Source organism: Oncorhynchus keta, chromosome 15 (genome assembly GCF_023373465.1).
Source record: "Oncorhynchus keta strain PuntledgeMale-10-30-2019 chromosome 15, Oket_V2, whole genome shotgun sequence".
Classification (NCBI taxonomy): Eukaryota; Metazoa; Chordata; class Actinopteri; order Salmoniformes; family Salmonidae; genus Oncorhynchus; species Oncorhynchus keta.
The window spans coordinates 45,272,397-45,295,994 of record NC_068435.1 but is presented as its reverse complement, the minus strand read 5'-3'; the positions used below and the strand labels follow the sequence as shown (position 1 = coordinate 45,295,994).

At 43.3% G+C, this 23,598-nt stretch overlaps 1 protein-coding gene across 4 annotated transcripts in view; it reads left to right on the top strand.

The window, feature by feature from the left end:
- LOC118395056 (transcription factor E2-alpha-like) overlaps positions 1-13,871 on the top strand; it is a 43,606-nt gene extending 29,735 nt beyond the window's left edge. For 2 of the 4 annotated variants that reach the window (XM_052464249.1, XM_052464250.1), the window contains exons 12-21: positions 35-87; positions 2,616-2,694; positions 3,247-3,323; positions 3,505-3,684; positions 3,842-3,929; positions 4,064-4,196; positions 4,511-4,564; positions 7,849-8,093; positions 8,901-9,047; positions 9,151-13,871. In XM_052464249.1, the coding sequence (XP_052320209.1) occupies positions 35-87; positions 2,616-2,694; positions 3,247-3,323; positions 3,505-3,684; positions 3,842-3,929; positions 4,064-4,196; positions 4,511-4,564; positions 7,849-8,093; positions 8,901-9,040 (1,049 nt within the window). In that variant the 3' untranslated portion in view covers positions 9,041-9,047; positions 9,151-13,871. Of the gene's footprint in view, positions 1-34; positions 88-2,615; positions 2,695-3,246; positions 3,324-3,504; positions 3,685-3,841; positions 3,930-4,063; positions 4,197-4,510; positions 4,565-5,252; positions 5,495-7,848; positions 8,094-8,900; positions 9,048-9,150 lie in introns of all 4 variants that reach the window. The other 2 variants (XM_035788840.2, XM_035788843.2) reach the window with 2 other exon arrangements.
- Positions 13,872-23,598: the final 9,727 nt, after the last annotated feature.

The window sequence follows — 23,598 nt, the reverse complement described above, 5'->3', positions numbered from 1 at the left end:
ATAGTTTTCTGTCGACTTTATTGTTTCATCACAGCCAACCGGGGGACAGGAAGCTCAGGAGATGAGATCGGCAAAGCCCTAGCATCTGTGAGTAGACCAAGAAAAAAACTAGGGCTGAACTCAATTAGTCGACTGGTCTATTTATTTATTTATTTTTTTGTTAGGCTGTTGGTCGACCTAAATTTGTTTTAGTCGAGCATTAACGTGTGTGTGTTATATAGATGCGCACGTCTCCGTGAACTAATCCATTGCTGAGGCCTAGACTAAAAGCCAATTTATGCTTGATACGAAAATGTGGTCGGAGTCTCCATATGGACACAAGTGTGACACAAATGCAGAGGCCAAATCCAACTCTGTACCGCATCGCCTCCCAAATTTTGTAACAATGCAGGTGGGCTCTGTATAGCTCTTCATTGACATGACTGGTTGACGGTAGGTGGGGGTGGTACATTCTGTATAAACACAAACTTAATTCCTTGAAAACAGCTCTGCTCCATGAAGCGCTAGAAGTATGAATGCCCTAACTTCTTCTGAGGCCGTATCACCTTAAATGCTGCATGGCCAATGCAGATGTCAGATTGACCATGCACCCAAATGCACAATGCACTTCTCTCTCCAGAATATGTCTCTTCCACCAATTTGTGCACATTCATTGTTTCATAACTTCATTGTGTGAATTGTTTGCATTTTGATTGTTAGTGTACATAAATTCCCCATTTACATACAGTACCAGTCAAAAGTTTGGACACACCTACTCATTCTATTGTAGAATAAAAGTGAAGACATTAGAACTATGAAATAACACAAATGAAATTATGTAGTAATCAAAGAAGTGTTAAACAAATCAAGACAAATTTGAGGTGTCGGGTACTCTGCTACAGTGAGCTCCTGCCCAAGTCGAGCACTGCTTTTTATCCCTTGCGCAAATGGCCTACACCTGTGTCTGTCCGGAGCTCACTGGTGCAGGAAACTCTTGAGGGCCCAGAATATTTTATACAATGTTGCACGTTCCCGAACGCATGCTTCGGGCAGAACCCAAGTTAGTAGTTGATAGAATGTTTCAAGTTTGGCAACACATGGTCTGTCTGCAACAATGTGATTCATCGGATATTTATTTTTACCAGGATATTTATTACCTGCAGGCTGCAATGTTTTTATTTGGCTTTGTGTAGGCTATTTTTACATAGATGGCAATAGAAGTTACTTTTTAGGTTTGTATCCTTTTCATTTAGAGTTGGATATAATTTTGATTCATCCCATGACAATGATTTTGAGATATGAAGATGTAATTATACATTTTAAATTAAACTGTTTCAAGAAAATGTGCTAATGAAAATCGTAACGGGCACGCAGATCAGAAGAAATAGTTTGATAAATTAGCAATCCACATGAAAAAGGTTGCCGACTCCTCGTGTAGCCTTTTACTGGCACCTTCAGGAGAGTAATGGAAGAATCTGCGAAAACCAGCTGGAGTGGGAGGAGAATAGTTGGGTCAGATTAAGGTTTTTTTCTTCTGGTTATCTAGATCTCTGGTGCCCTCTTGAGGCACTTGTCTTAATCAAACCGTAAGCTTAAAGCATCAGACAAGATCAATGCATATAGTTCATTTTATTAAAACACATTGGGTGTGTCTATATGGGAAAAATACACATTTAAAAATGTCGACCAATCTATTTGGTCAAAAGAACAGCCGACTTTCGGTTGACCATGATCTGCAAATAAGAGAATGCTGAGTCTTATGTAGTTCTCTGTGTCACAGATCTTACTATTAAATTGTGTTTCTCAAATTGCATACTACCGTGCTCTTAGCATGCAAATTGGAGCATGAGTCCAAATCAAAGTATTAGAATGGAGTACAGAGGGCACTTCTTGAATGCGTACTTTGACGGATTCAATGGTTAGTATGCAAAGAAATATGAATCGACCACATAAAAAATTACGCACATTTTCTTGAAATCAATTATTTGAGCAGCCGTGAGTAAATACACTCCGACTTTGGAATGAAGTGTTGCCTATTCACATCTCATATGTTGCCGGACTACAATATTTAATCTTGATACGTTAATAAATACATGCTGTATACATTTTGGCATGGTTACTTGCCTACAATACCCACTGTTGGTTGTAAGTCTGTAGTAAGTCTGTAGTGCGAACTGGCTAGCTACTACTGTTAGTTGGCCAGATATCCACGAAGAATTTACATCTACCTTGGATGACATTGATGATCTTAGGTCATTTTTGCTTGTAGTGCTAACTGGCAAGCCACGAAGAAGTGTTAGGTAACTACCCATCTACTGTACCTTGCATAATTCATTTTAGGTAACTTTTGCATGTTTACCTAGCTGGCTAGATAACAACAATTTACATATCTAGCTGATAACTATCAAATAAAATGTTTGCTTTGTGTACAGGTTCAGTGATTGGGAGGTGCAGCGTGAGGTAATACAGTAGGGGGAGTGCGAGTGCTTCTCAATGTAATGTTTTTTGCGTTCTCCACACTCTCATCCTCACAAGAATGTCCTCTAAGAAGGCGCTTGGAACATGAGTGTGGAGCACGGTAGTATGCATATTGAGAAACACCCACCATTTCATGTTGTCTTTTTGTTTCTGTGTAGATTTATCCCTCCGACCACAACAGCAACACCTTCCCATCATCTCCGTCTACTCCAGTGGGCTCTCCCCAAGCCATAGCAGGTGAGTGGGCAGGGAGAATACACCTGTAGCTAGGAGGAACGCACCTGGGTTAGTTAGCCCTTAGTCTAATCTGGCATAGCGTTTCCCAAATGGGGGGTTGGAGCCTACTGCTAGTTCCTAGCCCAGTCTTCATTCACAACTGATTACGGTGTTAATTCGCTAAGTCTTTGGGTGAGTGAAAGGGCAAAAACATTAGTGAATCACTGACCTATGAGATCACACCTGTTTTAGGCCTTAGGGGGCACTATCCTGGGGTGTAAGGTTACAGCCACATGGAAAATGACAAGAAAATATATTTTGCAGAGGAAACTTAAATGACACAATTACAATGATAATATGGCTCCATCTATTGGTTTAGAGTGGAACTGAGTATTAGGATTAGGTTCTTGCTTGACAACAGTGCTTTGAGTGTGATGTCTGAAATGGGGTTTAGGGTTGACTGCTTTTTTGCCGTCAAGAATGGACCGTTTACCTGGTAGCTGGACAGACCCACTCTTGCCGTTAGCGCAGACTTTTCACAGACCCAGATGCTCAATGTCTCTACCTCTGTAGGTTCTGCCTCTCAGTGGCCCCGGGGCTCGGGACAGGCCACACCCTCTCCAAACTTCGAGGGTGGACTGCAGGCTCTGGTGAGTAACTTATCATGTTCAACTCCATGTATGTGTGCAGTGGCACTGGTTAAAATGATCAAAAACATTGGATCAAAAATTCCACCTTGATCCTAAGCAAGTTGGATGAATTGAAGTCAATAAATTAAGTGTTTACTCATTGGTTTTACTTAACCCCGCCCTTTCCCCCTCCCCCCTAAAGCAAAACAAGATGGAGGACCGTTTGGAGGAGGCCATCCACGTGCTCCAGCGTCACGCCGGGGGACAAGGGGGTCCAGGGGGGCTGCCTGACATGCACAGCCTCCTCAGTGCCGGGATAGGAGGGCTCGCCCAGGCCTTCAACAGCGCTGGCCTGGGACTGGCCAACAGACTGCCCAGCCTGGTAAGAACAGGAGGTGTAAATACGTAGTGGCCATATCTAGCCACATGGGTGGTATATCCATTGATTAGAGTCACACTATTATGTACATCCTCCTCCTTCATGTGATACCAATGTAACACCTACTTGCCTAATACAATGTTTCTCATCTGCTCTATAGATGTCGAACCACCACGAGGACTCGACTAGTGGGGGTGTGCATGGTCATCATGGCCCTCCCTCTGGCAGCCAGCCCGAAGGCTTCACCAGTGAGTTTTTTTTGTTGTTTTTTTATCACACTTTCTTTTCATCATTTCAGAAAAGGACACACAATGTTTGTCGATCTCTCTCTTTCGCAAATGATCTGCTGTGCTTTTCATTGACTTATCTCCCCCTCCCTCAGGCCTCTCTCGCTCCACACACTCATCCAGTGGCTCTGACATCAAAAGGGAGGACAAGGAGGATGACGAAAATTCCTCTGTGGCTGACAAGTCAGAGGATGAGAAGAAAGACTCGAAGGCCCGCACTCGAACAAGGTGACTAACCCTTCTGATAGCGATAAAACATATCAGAAACACACGCGTCCATCTCTCTCGGCCAAATCCTAACTTGAGACGCGCGTATGTGGGGCCTGTGCCATTGTCATAAAGGGGGTGAACTCTCACTCACTGAACATTATCATGATTTATTTAATGATTTTAAATTCTGATGCTTGAAAATTATTAAATGTATTCAGGGAGTGCAGGTTTGCCATCATTATTTCAACTTAACACGACCCCAGCACCCAAAAAGAGGTGATTCTCCGTAGCACTGTTGTCATTTTTGCCCTCGTGTCTACCGTTGTTTTCAGAGAGATGTTCTCCTTCCAGACCTTCTCCTCCTCCCTATCAGACACGGGAGCAGAGTAAGTCTGCATCCAATCACGTGAGCCTCACACTTAAGGGGGTGTGGCCATAAATATAGATAGCTATTTAATTATTTTGAGAATACATTTTAAAAAACGGATTATATCAGAACCATTTTAGACTGTGGGCAGAATTTCAGCATAAAAAAAAGCCGTGCTGTTAGTGCCTTGAGAATGTATAAACCAATCTTGAAATTATAACACGTTCTTATAGCATACAATCTCTGAAGCAGATAACCTGAGTTAAATAACTGATGGCGTAAGTATTATGAATGTGAATGTTCAATTTGATGCCTTGCATTTCAGTTAAATAAGATGGTATCATGTCAGAGCTATTTCATGAATATAAACCTGGCTTTAAGAAAATGTTATACATTTATAAAGAAAAGCTGTTTATGTTCTGTCAGTTTGCAGAAATATGTAACTGATTTATATAAAGCCCTGTTTTGTTGTAAAATTTCTAGCAACAAGTTCGCCCCAAAGTACTTTTTGTAATCATAGTCCACAAACTAGTACAGCACTCTCCCGGAATGATAAAATTGAGTAATTATCTAGCGTGAACAAAATAATACTTGTTTGGACAGTCTTGTCCATGTTAGTAAATATGTCAGTCATACCCATGTAATGTCTTCTATCCCCCCCTTCCAACCAATCCTTCCCCCCTTGGTCCACATTGACTTTTCATCAGTCGTGATGAGGAGGACGAGGACGAAGAGGATCTGCCGCCGGAGGTGAAGGTGGAGCGGGAGAAAGAGCGGCGGGTGGCGAATAATGCCCGCGAGCGGCTGCGCGTACGGGACATCAACGAGGGCTTTAAGGAGCTGGGCCGCATGTGTCAGCTCCACCTGACTAATGAGAAACCCCAGACCAAACTTCTCATTCTGCACCAGGCCGTTAATGTTATACTCAACCTGGAGCAGCAAGTCCGAGGTCAGTGTGCTGTCACTGGGGGATCCAGGTTTAGACAGGAGAAAAGACCAGGGTAGGGCCGCGTCCCAATTCTGAGTTTCTAGTCTCCTATTCTTCAGGTTGAAGGCCCTGGGATGTGTCTCGATTGTCTTGAATGGTTTGGTCTCTGTGGCTCTCTTCCTTCATTGATGTGATGTAATTGGAAAGGTGTCAGTCCATATTGCTTTCACCTGTTCTGTGTTTTTAGATCATTGCAGATGAAGGAGGGGAGGCCACTTTCAAGTATTGAGATGCTGCCTTTAGGCTAGTTTCCAACCATCAAGTTGTGCGTTTGTTGATCAGTGATGATGGGAGGAAAGGGGATGAGGAAGCAGGCTCTTTAGACTGTTTTGGGACTAGCCCTACTCCAGTCCTATAAAGTTTTGCTGCTGTGGACACATACAGGCCAGCACTGGACTCATGTCTGGTGAAGTATGTGTTGCCTGATCTAAATGACATGGGGCTGTCTGGCTGGGCTGTCTCCACTGTAAAATATGCTTTTATGTGACTGCCTCACCCTCCACTATATTAACATTACCGATTTCCTTTATTTGCTTCTATTGCTGTCTGTGTCCAATCACTGTGCTTCTTGTCTGAGGCCTTAGCAACACACATTTTTCTTTTTAACAACATTGTTATCTTACACTTCACGTTAAAATTATTTCAGGACCAGATGATGGCTTCTGTATTTGTTTCATCAGCTTTGGCAAATGGCCCATTTTTGAAGTGTGAAGATGTGATCTATTGCTTATGAGTGTTTTACATTTGGAAAAAATGTAAAACCTCCTAAAAAAAAAAAAAAATACAAGTCCCAAGTTACTTTCTAGTCTTGTTTTATTTCTCTTGGGTTAACTTATATGGGATTGTCTCCTCCATTATCCACAAAAAAAATAAAGGAAAGAAATTCAGGCAGCTATCATTTGACATTTACCCCTCATGTTGTTTTAAAAACAAGACCTTACCACTTCTGTTTCTACAAATGTGTTACTGTTATCTGTGTCTGGCTCTATGCATAGACCCCTCCCACCACACTCTGTATTCTGCTTGCTGATTGGCTATACAAATGCAGACACAGGTTGTGATTGAATGGAGGGGCTCACTGTTCTGCTCCTATCCCAATCCTCAATGTATTAACTTAACCCGTCACTTCCTTATTGCAATGTCTTTGTTGCATGCCCTTATTTGTCAAATGTTAACTTTTTTTAATGTACTGATTTCGTTGGTCATCTCCATGCCTCTCCCTCTCTTCAACCTCTTTCTCTTTTCGTCGTTTACTTTTGCAGATGGCAGCAGTGACTTCAGCTTCCTTTCATTCAGATAAATACATTTATGGCAGCTGATGTATTTAACATGAGGCACCAGTGGCATTCAGCTTACTGTTGTCCTGTCTCCCAACCTCTCCCCTCTGGCTTCCTCTCTGGCCTTGTGTATGATCTAGACTTGCCAGAGGGTGTGTCGCTCTCTTTCTCCCTCTCTTCCTTGGACTTCTTACCTCCTAACTGACAGCCCCCCCCCCCCCCCAAAAGGCCTCATATTATCTTCTGACTCCCACCCTGGACCCTGATCAGCAGAAGACCGACTTGTCTTGGCTTTGTCAGATTCCATTTGGTCTGATAGTTGTCAGCCCATAATAACTCAACATTCAAAACGCTCAATTTGACAAAAGAACTCTAAAATGATCTATTTTGGCCAAGTGAAAGTCTGCCGAGAAGTAATAAAGTTTCTTTGCGAAATACGGTTTTGTTTACATGCCAATTTTCTTTCTTCGTGAGTCATTTGCAAGGTCCTGCGCGATGCCTTCGTTGACAGTAACAGTAGTGCTCTGGAATTGCATATTAAACATATTAAAGAAAAGGATTCTGGTACCATGTCCTTGGCGGTCCATCCCTCCGCTCGATCTCTCGCTCTCCTGCACCTTGGCTCCACTCCACTGGGATCATCCATCCGTGACCCCCATCCTCCTCACTGGAATACATTGTCCATCCGGACCTCCACAGCTTTCTGCTGCTGGCCTCCTGGCCAAATATGGCACTTAAATAATGACTGCTGTCACCTTCAGCCAACCAGGCCGTCTGCTCTAGGAGGTGAATTGAGTAGTGTGCAGGGAATGCTGTAGCCCATCTGAGGTCACACTCCAGGGAGATGCTGCCCCTAAATGCTCGTCTAGGATCGGATCTAACGATGACTGACCCTGGAACAGCAATTTGCTATCCAAGGAAACCTTCCCCAGAAATTGTCCTTAGGGCTGTAGTTAGGGGCAACTTAAACCTGTAAGGGCAACTTGGAGGGTAAAAGCAGCAGGTGTTGGGGTGTACCATAACGACCCTCCTCAGCAGCAGCTGCAGCACGGCCTCGCTGAACGATGAGAACCTGACGGCCGAGGAGAAGGAGAAGCGCGATCGGGAGCGGCGCTCGGCCAACAACGTCCGGGAGAGGGTGCGCGTGCGTGACATTAACGAGGCGTTCAGGGAGCTGGGCAAGATGGTGCAGGTCCACCTGCGAAGCGACAAGGCCCAAACCAAACTCGTCATCCTACAGCAGGCCGCGCAGGTCATAATGGGTCTGGAGAAGCAGGTCCGAGGTAGGCCTCTCTTTACGAATAGATCCAGTACCGCCAACCACCTTCACTCAGCCAATTAGTTCTTAATACTGGACATGGAGAATCAGGTACAAAGTAGGGATTCCTGTACCAACCAACCCAGTAATGTCTGCTTCCAACCAGTCAACTGAGGCTTGACTAGTATGACTGCTAAAGAGATCATACTGTGCCTGGAGATGCAGGTGCGAATAGGACTTCCTTTTTTCCTTTTACCAGTATGATTCACCTATAGGCCCTCTACCTCCACTCAACCACCCAACCAGCAGTCTCGCCTCTATATGCACTCACCTGCCTCTGACTGTCCTTCTATCCTCTTGGATAATGGAAAAGGTGCGAGCAAAAAGAGATGCCGATGGAGGCGGGGAAAATGGGGGCTGCACCTCTCAGATACTTAATGATCTCACCACTGCTGCCGTCTGGTCGTTCCTCTGTCCTGTCCAGCTGTGTCTTCCGTTCACCATTTTGGTCTACTGTCCTCCATGCTTGACGATTATATACTTTTTAATATTTCTTTCATAACTAGAATCTCTCAGCATTTACACCTTAATCATACCTTCTTTGCCTGTCTAATCCTAACCCTTTTTGTTTTTAACAACTCTCGTTCTTCTATACGCCTAACCTTCTCTGTTTACTACAATATACTGTGAAACCTGATGGGTTTTGCCTCTTGCCTCCATCTCTTTGACAATCTTCTTGATTGTGCCCACCATCGGTTACCTGAATTTTCAGCCAAAACCTGTAGATCCATTCCACCCCTCTGATTCTAACCTGTGTGGCCTCTTCCTAAAGAGCGTAACCTGAACCCCAAGGCAGCGTGTCTGAAGCGGAGGGAGGAAGAGAAGGTTTCGGGGGTGGACCCCCAGATGCAGATGGGAGGTGGGCACCCCGGGTTAGGGGGCGATGGACACAACTCTGTCAGCCATATGTAACACCCGGGTAAGTTGTCATTCTCTGCTGTCATACTGTGACTGTCCATATCGCATGTATTGTGGCACGTGTGTGTTACCATAATGTAACAATCCCTGTTTCTCTCTTCCAGCTCCTGATCCTGTTTTGTACAGCTCTTAGAAGACGTGGCCTTATTCTCTTATCATGCATCTCAGTGGGCGTCAATCCACAAAGGTGCTCTCTATATATGCTAGCACATATAGTGGAGAAGCACATTCTCACACAAACACACACACACACACACACACACAACTGACAAACGCCAGTGGCCACATTCCTGACCCTGAACACACAATACATACACCAACACACAGAGTTTTGAAGAATACTTACAGTAAACACCCTGAACTCCAAGGAGAGACTGGATCACAGGCAGAGGAAATTTAAACGCAATGATTTTTTTTTTGCGTAATGGTCATGTTTTTGTAAGACATTTTGAAGAAGTTGCTTTACGTGTTGGGAGCAAAATTTGTTTGGATCAAATAGTATTTTTGGATCAATTGCTCATGTGAGCAACCTAGGATTGTGTGTCCTTTTGATAGTCATTTGCCATTCCCACCTGAAAAGTAGGTCTTACTTTCATCACAAGAAAAGGTGACATCAGAATCTAACCTGTATGAGTAACTATGTGCCTGATGTACATGCATAAAGCCAAGGCTTGGGCAAGTTACAATCGTCGTCGTCATCCCCACCATCATTTTTGCTTTTTTTCCTCAATGTCAAACACAGAAGTAGAGTTTGAGGTATCCAGCCACAAGAATTGAAAAGACTGAACTGTCATAGTGACAAATGGACACTTATTGAATTGGCAGGCAGAGTGCTGTTATATAGCACAATGATAAAAAAAGAAACCCTAGCCAACTTTGGCCATATTTCTTTGTTTATGCCTTCTCGTAAGGGCTGCCCAGACACAGGCCCGTCTGAAGATTTATTATGGTGTGTATTTTTTTTGATCCAGGGATCCTACAATCCTTCCATTTTGTCTTCATCTGTTTGTCGTCACTGCCATGAGTGGAGTTGAAGGACTACCAGTGAGGAAGGTGAGCTCATCAATACATACCGAGACCCAGGACAGGTCATGACTCTCTACTAGCTGAAAACCACTACCCGTTCACCTACTATTCCACAGGATCACACTGGCATGGTCATCTCAAGACTTCCTCACTCTGTCTTGGGGAGATTGGACTGAAACATGCAGGAAGTGTGTGTGCTCTGAACCAGAGCAAGCCTCTCCCCCTCCACCGTACCCGTCTTTGGCCCCCTGGTTCTGTTTCCATTTCAGCCAGGCCATGTGGACACGTGGTCAGTATACTCTGCCCCAAACTCAGTCAACCACCTGCCTTCATTGCCTTCTCTTCACGTTTGTGGCGCAAGTGTCGTCAGTTGGCAAGGCAAACCTAGATGTCCAGGTCATGCGTATTTAAGACTGTAAGTTTTCAGTAGACTACAGTTAGTTTGAAGAGGAGAGGCTATAGGGACACACTTGGTGCCCAAATTGATGGCGTATGTCGCGCAGAGTCAAGTGGAGCAGAACAGATTCCGCTCAGTCAGTCGAGCTGAAGAGACCTTCCCAGCTAGCTAGTTTATGCTCGTGGCTAGAAAATTCGGCAAGAATTTAAAACTTGTCTGCCGAAGTTGGGACTTGGAAGAGTGTTCAGAATCGTTCAGTTTTAATCAGAGTAATTGTTCATCCAGATGGTTACTACCAGTAGTACAAGTTATTTCTCATGTAGGCTGCTATCCTACTCAAAATAAAATCAAGTGGGATGGAACGAATTGGCCCCTTTTAACTACCTCCGGGAACATGTTCTACTGCTGCCCAGTGGGAAGCAAGTCACGCCGACAAGCACCACGCCATTCGCACCGTTTTGTCGTTGCTCGTCCAGAAATAAACATTACCTTCTTTTACAAGTTTTTATTTTTTTACCTATCGCCGTGCTGCTGTTTTAGCCAGCATAAACTAGCTAGCTGTGAAGGGCTCATCTGGACGACAGACTGCGCCGAAGCCATTCGTCTTCACTCGACCCTCGGCTGCATCATTCATTTTGGCATCATGCGTATCCGTATAGCCTCTCCCATACAGAAGGAATGGCTGTTGGACTTCAAGAGGGTTTATTTTGTGGTGTGCATTCTGAAATGTCATGGATATCTTCCCTTGAATGCATTCAACTGCCATCGATGGACAATTTGTTCCTTAAATTACAGGAAGCATTGGGTGTTTTGAACAATTTACGAAGCCTGTTCGTAAGGATCCTTCTTTTTGTAGAAGTGATTTGTTTTTCGTTTGTTTTTTATTTTGTGAGATGGCTGTATGGGTTTTCTTTTGGATTGCTTACTTTCTTTTCATTTACATTGTTCAAATGTAAGGACGACTCATTTTAAAGATACCAGGAACAAACTTTAAGTTTCTCTCTTCCCTCCCAAACGAAGTGATCTCTTTTTTTTTTCTTTTTTTTTTCCCCCAAATTTTCTTTGTGAAAAGTATGACGTGCCAGTTGCTTTGGTGTAAAAGTAGTTCATGCCAACTCCTAATCTGGCTAGAACATCCCCAAACTTGAAAGTACCAGTAATTTGGAGAATGTCTTTTTTTTTTTTTTACTGAAAAAAGTCTATGTAATTTAAACCAGTTATTACTACTTACTCACTATCAAAGGAAAATGGAAATGTCTGAGTATAGAGTACCATAGTATGAGTCATAATACCCATAAAACCGAGCGGTCAAAGAGATGTTTCCAATTGTTTTTCCACCATTCATTTTTCCCATCAGGGATCTTAGACACACTTAAAATAAGGGCTGTGTTCCATGTAGGTTTACCCTGGCGTGATGTTTTGATAACCGAGTAAATCTTTTTCGGACAAGGTGATTTATTTATTTATTTTTTAATATTTTTTTTAATATATTTTTTTTAACAATATATTCGCTTGAATTAAATGTATTGGGGGGTGTGATCATAAACAAATACAAATGCCATGATGATCTGGACAAGACTGCCGAATCAAGGCAGTAATCTTTGGATTAACAATCTGTTAGCTAATTGTTGTAATTAATAAATTGACTAAATTTCTTTCAATTTACAATTCCAGGAGCTGTCTTGTGCAAGTTGAAAATTGACACATTTTCTCAAGGTGTTCGCTTGAGATGGTGTGCAGGAGCTTGCAGGGATTTGTAGTTTTGCATGGTCTAATTTGATGGTAATTTGCATTTCTGAATCTTGAGTAAATGGAGCCGAATATATTGATAAAAGTCCCCTTGTCTGAGAGAGATTTACATGGTTGTCAAAACGTCAGGCCAGGGTAAACCTACATGAAACACAGCAGCCCTTTTAAGTGTTTCCACCATTAATTTTTCACACAGGGGATTTTTGGAAAAACAATTGGAACCATTTCCCTGTTTGATTGCTAGGTTTTATGCGTATTATGACTCCTACTGTGGGGCTCTATTGGCAAGCTTTGTCACACAAACATTTAGTACAAATGATTGAAAAAGGAACAAAGTTGTATGTGTTTCATACAAGTTAGATTTTATATCAATACCTTTCGGCTTGCTAGGTCTACAGTTGCTGTATTGTCAATGTCTGTTGGTCCTAGTTAAACATTTCAAAACAAACAGAAAAATATGTATGAGGAATTAATGAATAGGGCAACCTTATTCATTCTCCTGACTTTGGGATCATTGTTAGTGGTTACTCACCAGTGCCTGTACACTGTTGAATTGTGATTGTCTCTGCATGAATGGCTTTCCAAGAGAACCTTTTACAGATAAACATGGGAGGGACATGGGAGGGAAGAGTGGGGCAATCAATGCTTCAGTAAATCTCTATGAATATTGTTCTTATTAGCGCCCAAAGTAAGATAAACAAGTTTTTTATTTTTTTTACATCTTTTCTCTGTCAGTTCGTGATGGCATCAGATTTTGGCAAACTGAGTCCGCTTGGATTTACTGAGCCCTATTATAAGTTTCTATAATAGAAGTGTCCCCAGACCTTTTATCTTCTGTACAAACCATTGGCGATTTGGAAACAATACTCATGTGGAATAGAGTATGATGTCCTTATTTTTTATTTGCAACAGTCGTCTGAACTTTGTTTTCTACTGAATTAGTGCAGAGATTCATTATTTGTTACCATATCAAACATCTGAAATTGACATGTCCTGTATGTACCTAATACAGGACTTGACCAGTTTTTTTTGTTTTACTTATTAACTAAACAGTATTTTCCCATGCAGAGTGATACTGAATTGTAACAGTATTTTTCTTGATTTTGTCCGTTTCTTTCATAATAACCATCCTCCAGATGAAACCCTAAGCATTAGTATCAGTAATGTATTGTTTCCACCTCAACTGCCATTGGTTTGTCTGTTTCACAGAGGACATGTAATTGTCTTTTTGATTTATTACTCGAATGAGATTTGAAAACTCAACATCGCTGACGTGTGTTTCTTTTTCGTTATTATTAACTGAATGTTGAGTACAGTATCCTTAGAACTTCCCTTGTCAAAATGCACAACTAGTATTTTGCCAAGGGGCCTCATGGTCTGCCAATCTCTACCCTGTTCAACAGATGGACACACTGCTACAAAACTCACTGTCTCTCTTACATTGGGGACAGAATCCATTTGTCCTCAAAGTGCCTCCAGTTTCCTATTTTTTATATATAAAGTAGATATTGAGAACTGTCGTGTATATAACAGTAATGTAGCAATAAATGTGCCATTTTTAATAAGAGAAATATACATTTTTTTCAATGTCTGTCTTTTTGAGCTTGTATACTTAAATGAGAAAAAAAACATTGTAATAAAGGGTTGAAAACATATTTAGATTATTTGCTTTTATGTTTGTAGGCTACTGTGTATTGAAAACATGATTATCTCTCTGCGAAGGTCTACTACAGTGTGATTCCACCCTTCTCCCTGATGCACATGCTCACGCCCTCTTCATGGATTTAGAAGGAATAGGTAGAATTAAGAAATATAGTTGAATTGCCGCCTGACCTAGCTTCAATACAACCATTTGTTCCTTTTCAGTCCTCAGGCCTCATAATATTTGGGATCTGTTGGCAATTTTTTTTGTGAAGGTGTGTGTGAAGGTAGCCTGAAAGAAGCGGTTGAGAATGCCCCAAGTGTCTTATGTTTTTGAATAATTACAAAGTGCTGGATGGGAATATGGCCATAAGTGTATACCTGTCTGTCCTCCATTGCAACTAAAGACAGATCTGAAAGAAGGCTACTGGAAGTATACTCCCATTTACAGGCTAATTATGATATTCTCCAGTCCTTTGCATTTTTTTGAGTAATGACTCCATACAATGTCAGTTTGATTATTCAATTTCCAATGATTCTAGAGCTATGAGAGGAGAGACTCAATGGGAATGAAAAATGTGGCTAAATACTTACTTAGTCAACAGCGGCAGTTTAGACACGAAACAGACACATGCTCGCTGCACACTACCTTCAGACTGTTTGCTAACATTTTAGCAAATGGTTGCGGCTAACACAAACAAGGCAAATGGAATATTAGCCAACTTTTGCAAACTATTTCCCGTGTTAAACACCTATTAGGTGTTATTAATAATTATAAACTGGGTGGTTCGAGCCCTGAATGCTGATTGGCTGACAGCCGTGGTATATCAGACCGTATGCCATGTGTATGACATTTATTTTTACTGTTCTAATTACGTCGGTAACCAGTTTATAATAGCAATAATGCACCTCTGGGTTTTGAAATATATGGCCAATATACCACGGCTAAGGGCTGTGTATATAGCACTCCGGGTTGCATTGTGCCTAAAGAACAGCTCTTAGCAGTGGTATATTGGCCATATACCACACCACCTTGGGCATTATTGCTTAATTATTAAGTCATCAGGCATATTAAGAACAAATTATAGAAATAGGTGGGGTTTATGACTTCCTAACTTGACCAGATAGTGACGACCATACTGTTAGGAATTAGAATAATATAATGGACATGAACCTTCTTATGATGGGATAAAGGTCAGGGAGTTGGTCGACCATGGTTTGCAAGTGCTATGATAAATTCAAATGTATTATTTGACATAACATCTTATCTGCACTGTATGTTTGTTAGCTAGCCAGACAGTTTTTCAGGGGAATGATTCCATAAATTGTTTAAATTAACTGCCAATATGCCATCATTCCATTCAAACAATGCAGTCAATCCACAGCCAATGGCTTAGGGAGTTTTCCCTTTCAGCCAATCTTTGAACTCCGTGAGGTTCGCTCCAAAGGAAATCAGACCATTCAAAAGAGGCCCTGAAGCGAACTGAGACCATCTGGAGAGGTGGTCGGAGTTCGGTTTGCTTGTTATTATTCACTCACTACACAAGACTACTGCAACACTGTTTCCCCTGCCAGTAACACAAGTACTCACATTGGTGCCACAAAAGAGAGACTATGTGCAGGTTCGGGGGAAAAAAACGTGTACTGTTTTGGGATATTGATTTGCTATTGTGAAGGATTATTTGTTTGCAATATGTGATCTGTAGGCTAAAATAGCTTCATAGCGTTTCAATAACATTTATTGAATCTGCGGTTATTCTGATTTTTTTTTGGTTACCAATATTTACATGTAAATAGTATTCTTATTTCAATTATTGTCTAATTTAACTAAATGCATTCTATTAGCTTCCAAATTGTAAGTATGTGGACACCTGCTCGTCGAACATCTCATCCTGACTGCATAATGCTGTCACCACCATGCTTCACCGTAGGCATGGTGCCTGGTTTCCTCCAGACGTGACACTTGGCATTCAGGCCAACGAGTTCAATCTTGGTTTCATCAGACCTGAGAGTCTTTAGGTGCCTTTTGGCAAACTCCAAGCGGGCTGTCATGTAACTTTTAGTGAGGAGTGGCTTCCGTCTTGTCACTCTGCCATAAATGCCTGATTGGTGGAGTGGTGCAGAGATGGTTGTCCTTCTGGAAGTTTTTTTTCATCTCCACAGAGCAACTCTAGAGCTCTGTCAGAGGGACCATCGGGTTCATTCTCCCTGACCAAGGCCCTTCTCCCCCGATTGCTCAGTTTGGCCGGGCTGCCAACTCTAGGAAGAGCCTTGGTGATTCCAAACCACTTACATTTCAGAATGATTGAAGCCACTATGTTCTTGGGGACCTTCAATGTTGCAGACAATTTTTGGTACCCTTCCCCAGATCTATGCTTCGACAAAATCCTGTCTCAAGTTTCCCTGTAGAGCTCTAAATCAGATTTACCTCATTTCTATCAGCATGTTAAATGTGCAACCAGAGGGGGAAAAATTCTAGACCACCTTTACTTCACACCCAGAGTGGTGCGCAAAGCTCTCCCTTGCCTTCCATTTAGCTAATCTGACCATAACTCTATCCTCCTGATTCCTGCTTACAAGCTAAAATTAAAGCAGGAAGCACCAGTGACTCGGTCTATAAAAAAGTGATCAGATGAAGCAGATGCTAAACTACAGGACTGTTTTGATATCACAGACTGGAACATGTTCTGGGATTCTTCCGATGGCATTGAAGAGTACACCACATCAGATACTGGCTTTGTCAACAAGTGCATCGAGGACGTCGTCCCCACAGTGACTGTACATACAGTTGAAGTCATAAGGGTGGCAGGGTAGCCTAGTGGTTAGAGCGTTGAACCAGTAACCGGAAGGTTGCAAGTTCAAACCCCTGAGCTGACAAGGTACAAATCTGTCGTTCTGCCCCTGAACAGGCAGTTAACCCACTGTTCCTAGGCCGTCATTGAAAATAAGAATTTGTTCTTAATTGACTTGCCTAGTTAAATAAAAAAATAAAGTTTACATACACCTTAGCCAAATACATTTCACCTCAGTTTTTCACAATTTCTGACATTTGATCCTAGTGAACATTCCCTGTCTTAGTTCAGTTAAGGATCACCACATTACCGTGGCGGAGATCTTTGTGGGCTATACTCGGCCTTGTCTCAGGATGGTAAGTTGGTGGTTGAAGATATCCCTCTAGTGGTGTGGGGGGCTGTGCTTTGGCAAAGTGGGTGGGGCTATATCCTTCCTGTTTGGCCCTGTCCGGGGGTGTCCTCGGATGGGGCCACAGTGTCTCCTGACCCCTCCTGTCTCAGCCTCCAGTATTTATGCTGCAGTAGTTTGTGTCGGGGGGCTAGGGTCAGTTTGTTATATCTGGAGTACTTCTCCTGTCCTATTCGGTGTCCTGTGTGAATCTAAGTGTGCGTTCTTTAATTCTCTCCTTCTCTCTTTCTTTCTCTCTCTCGGAGGACATGAGCCCTAGGACCATGCCTCAGGACTACCTGACATGATGACTCCTTGCTGTCCCCAGTCCACCTGGCCATGCTGCTGCTCCAGTTTCAACTGGCCTGGGCCCTAGGACCATGTCCCAGGACTACCTGACATGATGACTCCTTGCTGTCCCCAGTCCACCTGGCCATGCTGCTGCTCCAGTTTCAACTGTTCTGCCTTACTATTATTCAACCATGCTGGTCATTTATGAACATTTGAACATCTTGGCCACGTTCTGTTATAATCTCCACCCGGCACAGCCAGAAGAGGACTGGCCACCCCACATATGCTCTCTCTAATTCTCTCTTTCTCTCTCTCGGAGGACCTGAGCCCTAGGACCGTGCCCCAGGACTACCTGACATGATGGCTCCTTGCTGTCCCCAGTCCACCTGACTGTGCTGCTGCTCCAGTTTCAACTGTTCTGCCTTATTATTATTCGACCATGCTGGTCATTTATGAACATTTGAACATCTTGGTCATGTTCTGTTATCTCTACCCGGCACAGCCAGAAGAGGACTGGCCACCCCACATAGCCCGGTTCCTCTCTAGGTTTCTTCCTAGGTTTTGGCCTTTCTAGGGAGTTTTTCCTAGCCACCGTGCTTTTACACCTGCATTGTTTGCTGTTTGGGGTTTTAGGCTGGGTTTCTGTACAGCACTTTGAGATATCAGCTGATGTACGAAGGGCTATATAAATACATTTGATTTGATTATTTTAATAATGTAAAATGTAGGAATAAAAGTAGAGAGAATGACTTTCAGCTTACATACACTCAATTAGTATTTTATAGCGTTGCCTTAAACAATTTAAACTTGGGTCAAACGTTTCGGGTAGCCTTCCACAAGCTTCCCACAATAAGTTGAATTTTGGCCCATTCCTCCTGACAGACCTGGTGTAACTGAGTCAGGTTTGTAGGCCTCCTTGCTCAAATGGGGTCATTGTCCATTTGGAAGACCCATTTGCGACCAAGCTTTAACTTCCTGACTGATGTCTTAAGATGTTGCTTCAATATATCCACTAAATTTTCCTACCTCATGAAGCCATCTATTTTGTGAAGTACACCAGTCCCTCCTGCAGCAAAGCACCCCCATAAACATGATGCGGTCAACCCCGTGCTTCATGGTTGGGATGGTGTTCTTCGGGCTTGCAAGTCTCCAACCCTTTCCCTCCAAACATAACAATGGTCATTATGGCCAAACAGTGTTATTTTTGTTTCATCAGACCAGAGTACATTTCTGCAAAAAGCATGATCTTTGTCCCCATGTGCAGTTGAAAACTGTAGTCTGGCTTCTTATGTCCGTTTTGGAGCAGAGGCTTCTTCCTTCCTGAGCGGCCTTTTAGGTTATGTCGATATAGGACTCGTTTCACTGTGGATATAGATACTTTTGTACCTGTTTCCTCCAGCGTCTTCACAAGGTCTTTTGCTGTTGTTCTGGGATTGATATGCACTTTTCGCACCAAAGTACTTTCATCTCTAGGAGACAGAACGCGTCTCCTTCCTGAGTGGTATGACTGCTGTGTGGTCCCATGGTGTTTATACTTGCATACTATTGTTTGTACATATAAAAATGGTACCTTCAGGCGTTTGGAAATTGCTCCCAAGGATGAACCAGACTTGTGGAGGTTTACAATTTTTTTTTCTGAGGTCTTGGCTGATTTCTTTTGATTTTCCCATGATGTCAAGCAAAGATGCACTGACTTTGAAGGTAGGCCTTGAAATACACCCACAGGTACACCTCCAATTGACTCAAATGATGTCAATTACCCCATCAGAAGCTTCTAAAACAGTGACATCATTTTCCAAGCTGTTTAAAGGCACAGTCAACTTAGTGCATGTAAACTTCTGGCCCACTGGAATTGTGATACAGTGAAATAATCTGTCTGTAAACAATTGTTGGGAAAAGATGAACAAAGTAGATTAACTGACTTGCCAAAACTATAGTTTGCCAACAATAAATTTGTGGAGTGGTTGAAACACTTCGGTTGAAGTCATTAAAACTTGTTTATGTAAACCTCCGACTTCAACTGTACATACCCCAACCAGAAGCCATGGATTACAGGCAACATTCGCATTGAGCTAAAGGGTAGAGCTGCTGCTTACAAGGAGTGGGACTCTAACCCAGAAGCTTATAAGAAATCCCGCTATGCCCTCCGATGAACCATCAAACAGGCAAAGCATCAATACAGGACTAAGATCGAATCGTACTACACCGGCTCCGAAGCTCGTTGGATGTGGCAGGGCTTGCAAACTATTACAGACCACAATGGGAAGCACAGCCGAGAGCTGCCCAGTGACACGAGCCTAACAGAAGTTATTTAGCTCGTCTATGCTCGCTTCGAAGCAAGTAACACTGAAACATGCATGAGAGCATCAGCTGTTCCAGACGACTGCAGCCAATGTGAGTAAGACCTTTAAACAGGTCAACATTCACAAGGCCGCTGGGCCAGATGGATTACCAGGACGTGTACTCCGAGCACGTGCTGACCAACTGGCAAGAGTCGTCACTGACATTTTCAACCTCTCCCTGACTATGTAATACCAACATGTTTCAAGCAGACCACCATAGTCCCTGTGTCCAAGAACACTAAGGTAACCTGCCTAAATTATTACTGACCCGTAGCACTCAAGTCTGTAGCCATGAAATGCTTTGAAAGGCTGGTAATGGCTCACATCGATACCATTATCGCAGAAACCCTAGACCTACTCCAATTTGCATACCGCACCAACAGATCCACAGATGATGCTATCTCTATTGCACTCCACACTGCCCTTTCCCACCTGGACAAAAGGAACACCTATGTGAGAATGCTATTCATTGACTATAGCTCAGCATTCAACACCATACTGCCCTCAAAGCTCATCACTAAGCTAAGGACCCTGGGACTAAACACCTCCCTCTTCAACTGGATCCTGGGCTTCCTGACGGGCCACCCCCAGGTGGTAAGGGTAGGTAGCAACACATCTTCCACGCTGATCCTCAACAGGAGGGCCCCTCAGGGGTGCGTGCTCAGTCCCCTCCTGTACTCCCTGTTCACACATGACTGCATGGCCAGGCACGACTCCAACACTAGTAAGTTTGCCGATCAATGACGAGACCGTCTATAAGGAGGATGTCAGAGAACTGGCTGTGGTGCCAGGACAACAATCTCTCCCTCAACGTGATCAAGACAAAGGAGATGATTGTGGACTACAGGAAAAGGAGGGCCGAGCACGTCCTCATTCTCATTGACAGGGCTGTAGTGGAGCAGGTTGAGAGATTCAAGTTCCTTGGTGTCCACATCACCAACAAACTAACATGGTCGAAGCACACCAAGATGGTCATGAAGAGGGCATGACGAAGCCTATTCCCCTTCAGGAGACTGAAAAGATTTGGCATGGGTCCTCAGATCCTCAAAAGGTTCTACAGCTGCACCATCGAGAGCATGCATCACTGCCTTGTATGGTACATGCTACTGAAAAAAAGGCCTGTCTGGAAATATTTTTTTGCAGGTCTCTTTTAAACCCAGATTCTGGTTAAGATTGTAAATTGACTTATTCAATCTTCCGCCCAAATGCAGGGTTCCAACGTTGGCGGTGTGGGGTTCAGTTGGAGGGGTGGTATTGGTACACTGATCTTGGATTATGTACCATATGTCAGCAGCAAATTCAAGGACTAGAGGTATTATACTAGAGGTATTTTTTGTGTAGTTGAAGGTGAGTATCATTGTGCATGCTGCCAATCAGTAAGTGAATATGCTCTCTACCAAGAGGCCTGCTTGTCCTGTTTTGCAGGATGTCTGTGTAGGCAGGGCAAACCCGATTTAGGATTTCTGGTATATCATCAAAATCAATGGCAGTGCGTTTTTGGACTCATTCAGCAGTCTTTTTTTTTTTTTTACCTGATTAAGTACAATAACATTGGAAATAAATGTTGAAAGTTATTTATATTCCCAAAACATAAATTGAATCTGGTTGTACATGCTGTCGAATTTAACATAACAAAAAAAACATGGGAAAGGGAGAATTTTTACCTCACCTGGTTAGAGGACAACTTGCAGAAGACAGTCAACTACATTTCAGTGTTGGATTTTGATACGGGGGTCGTCAAAAGAAAAACGCAACACTGTTGGGGGGCCCAAATAAAATCACAGAATTTGGCCCGCAGGGTCACCTGTTGGGGAACCCTGCTATACATAGTTGGTTAGATGAGAATTAGTAGAAGGCTTCTATCTATATTTTGGAATGGCAGATGTTGATTTCAGGAGGCTGCTATCATGGAAATCAACTAATCATGACACCATAGGATATCAACAGCGATAACGGTTGTACAGTCGTGGCCAAAAGTTTTGAGAGTGACATATTCATTTTGACAAAGTCTGCTGCCTCAGTTTGTATGATGGCAATTTGCATATACTCCAGAATTTTATGAAGAGTGATCAGATGAATTGCAAAGTCCCTCCTTACCATGCAAAGGAACTGAATCCCAAAAAAACATTTCCACTGCATTTCAGCCCTGCCACAAAAGGACAAGCTAACATCATGTCAGTGATTTTCTCGTTAACACAGGTGTGAGTATTGACGAGGACAAGGCTGGAGATCACTCTGTCATGCTGATTGAGTTCAAATAACAGACTGGAAGCTTCAAAAGGAGGGTGGTGCTTGGAATCATTGTTCTTCCTCTGTCAATCATGGTTACCTGCAAGGAAACACGTGCTGTCATCATTGCTTCTCACAAAAAGGGCTTCACAGGCAAGGATATTGCTGCCAGTAAGATTGCACCTAAATCAATCATTTATCCGATCATCAAGAACTTCAAGGAGAGTGGTTCCAATTGTTGTGAAGAAGGCTTCAGGGCGCCTAAGAAAGTCCAGCAAGCGCCAGAACCGTCTCTTAAAGTTGATTCAGCTGCGGCATCGGGGCACCACCAGTACATAGCTTGCTCAGGAATTGCAGCAGGCAGGCAAAGACTTTTGGAGGATGGCCTGGTGTCAAGAAGGGCAGCAAAGAAGCCACGTCTCTCCAGGAAAAACATCAGGGACAGACTGATACTCTGAAAAAGGTACAGGGTTTGGACTGCTGAGGACTGGGGTAAAGTCATGTTCTCTGATGAAACCCCTTTCTGATTGTTTGGGACATCCAGAAAAAAGATTGTCCGGAGGAATACAAGGTGAGCACTACCATCAGTCCTGTCATGCCAACAGTAAAGCTTCCTGAGACCATGTGTGGGGTTGCTTCTCAGCCAAGGGAGTGGGCTCACTCACAATTTTGCCTAAGAACACAGCCATGAATAAAAAATGGTACAAACGGGGGATGGTAGGGGACGCCATGTGCGACTGACGTGTATTCCGTTTGCTCCCATGGTATTCTTAAAGTTTATGTGAATTCTGCAGCAGAACCGTATTTATTTTCAAATATTAATTTGGTGATCCCTTTCCGTAAAAAACAAGAATACTTTGCTTCCGAATGTCAGCATGTCGACCTTACATAAGGCCAAAAGCATGACGTTGAGACAACCCGGCCTACAAGACCCGCTCTCATCACCACCCTCTCCTGAGTCTGAGGGCCCGGGGACGCACACTTTAACTGGGGGCGCGGCTTGGCCTGGCGGCGCTGAAATGAACATTCTCGAGGCCATCAAACTACTACGCTCTGAGATAGTTGAAATGAAAACACAGGTGGTTGCTACGATTGAGGCCAGAATACAGGAGGTTTCTGATACTTTAAAAGCAGATTTAACCATCCTGCGGAATGAGACTGTGCCAGCAATCACAATACTCAAAACAACAACTGCATCACACACTACAACAATTGCGGCACTGGAGGCCTCCGCTACGAATGTCTCCGATTTAACTACATCCATGGAGGCTGAAGTTAAATGCCTAGCTGCGGATTTGAAAAAGTTGAAGGAGAGCTGCGTGAGTCTAGAGGGATTCTCTCGCCGCAATAATCTGAGACTTGTATCGGTCCCAGAGTCCGCCGAAATGCATCGCGCCACGGATTTGGTTTCGGGGCTGCTGAAGGATGTTCTTGCCTTAGATGAAAAGCCCCTGATCGATCGAGCCCACCGGTCGCTGCGCCCAAAGCCCCGGGATGGGGAGAGGCCCAGTGACATTCTTCGAGTGCACTTTTTTCATGACAAGATGGAGATCCTCCGACGAGCCCGCAATACCAGAGGGTAAAGACTACACATTTGAATCTCCGGATGAGGCACTGGCTCACATTCAACGTCACATCAAGAAGTCTTGAATATGCTCACAGTTCAGCAACTGTTGCTTGCGTACTGTGGATAGTAA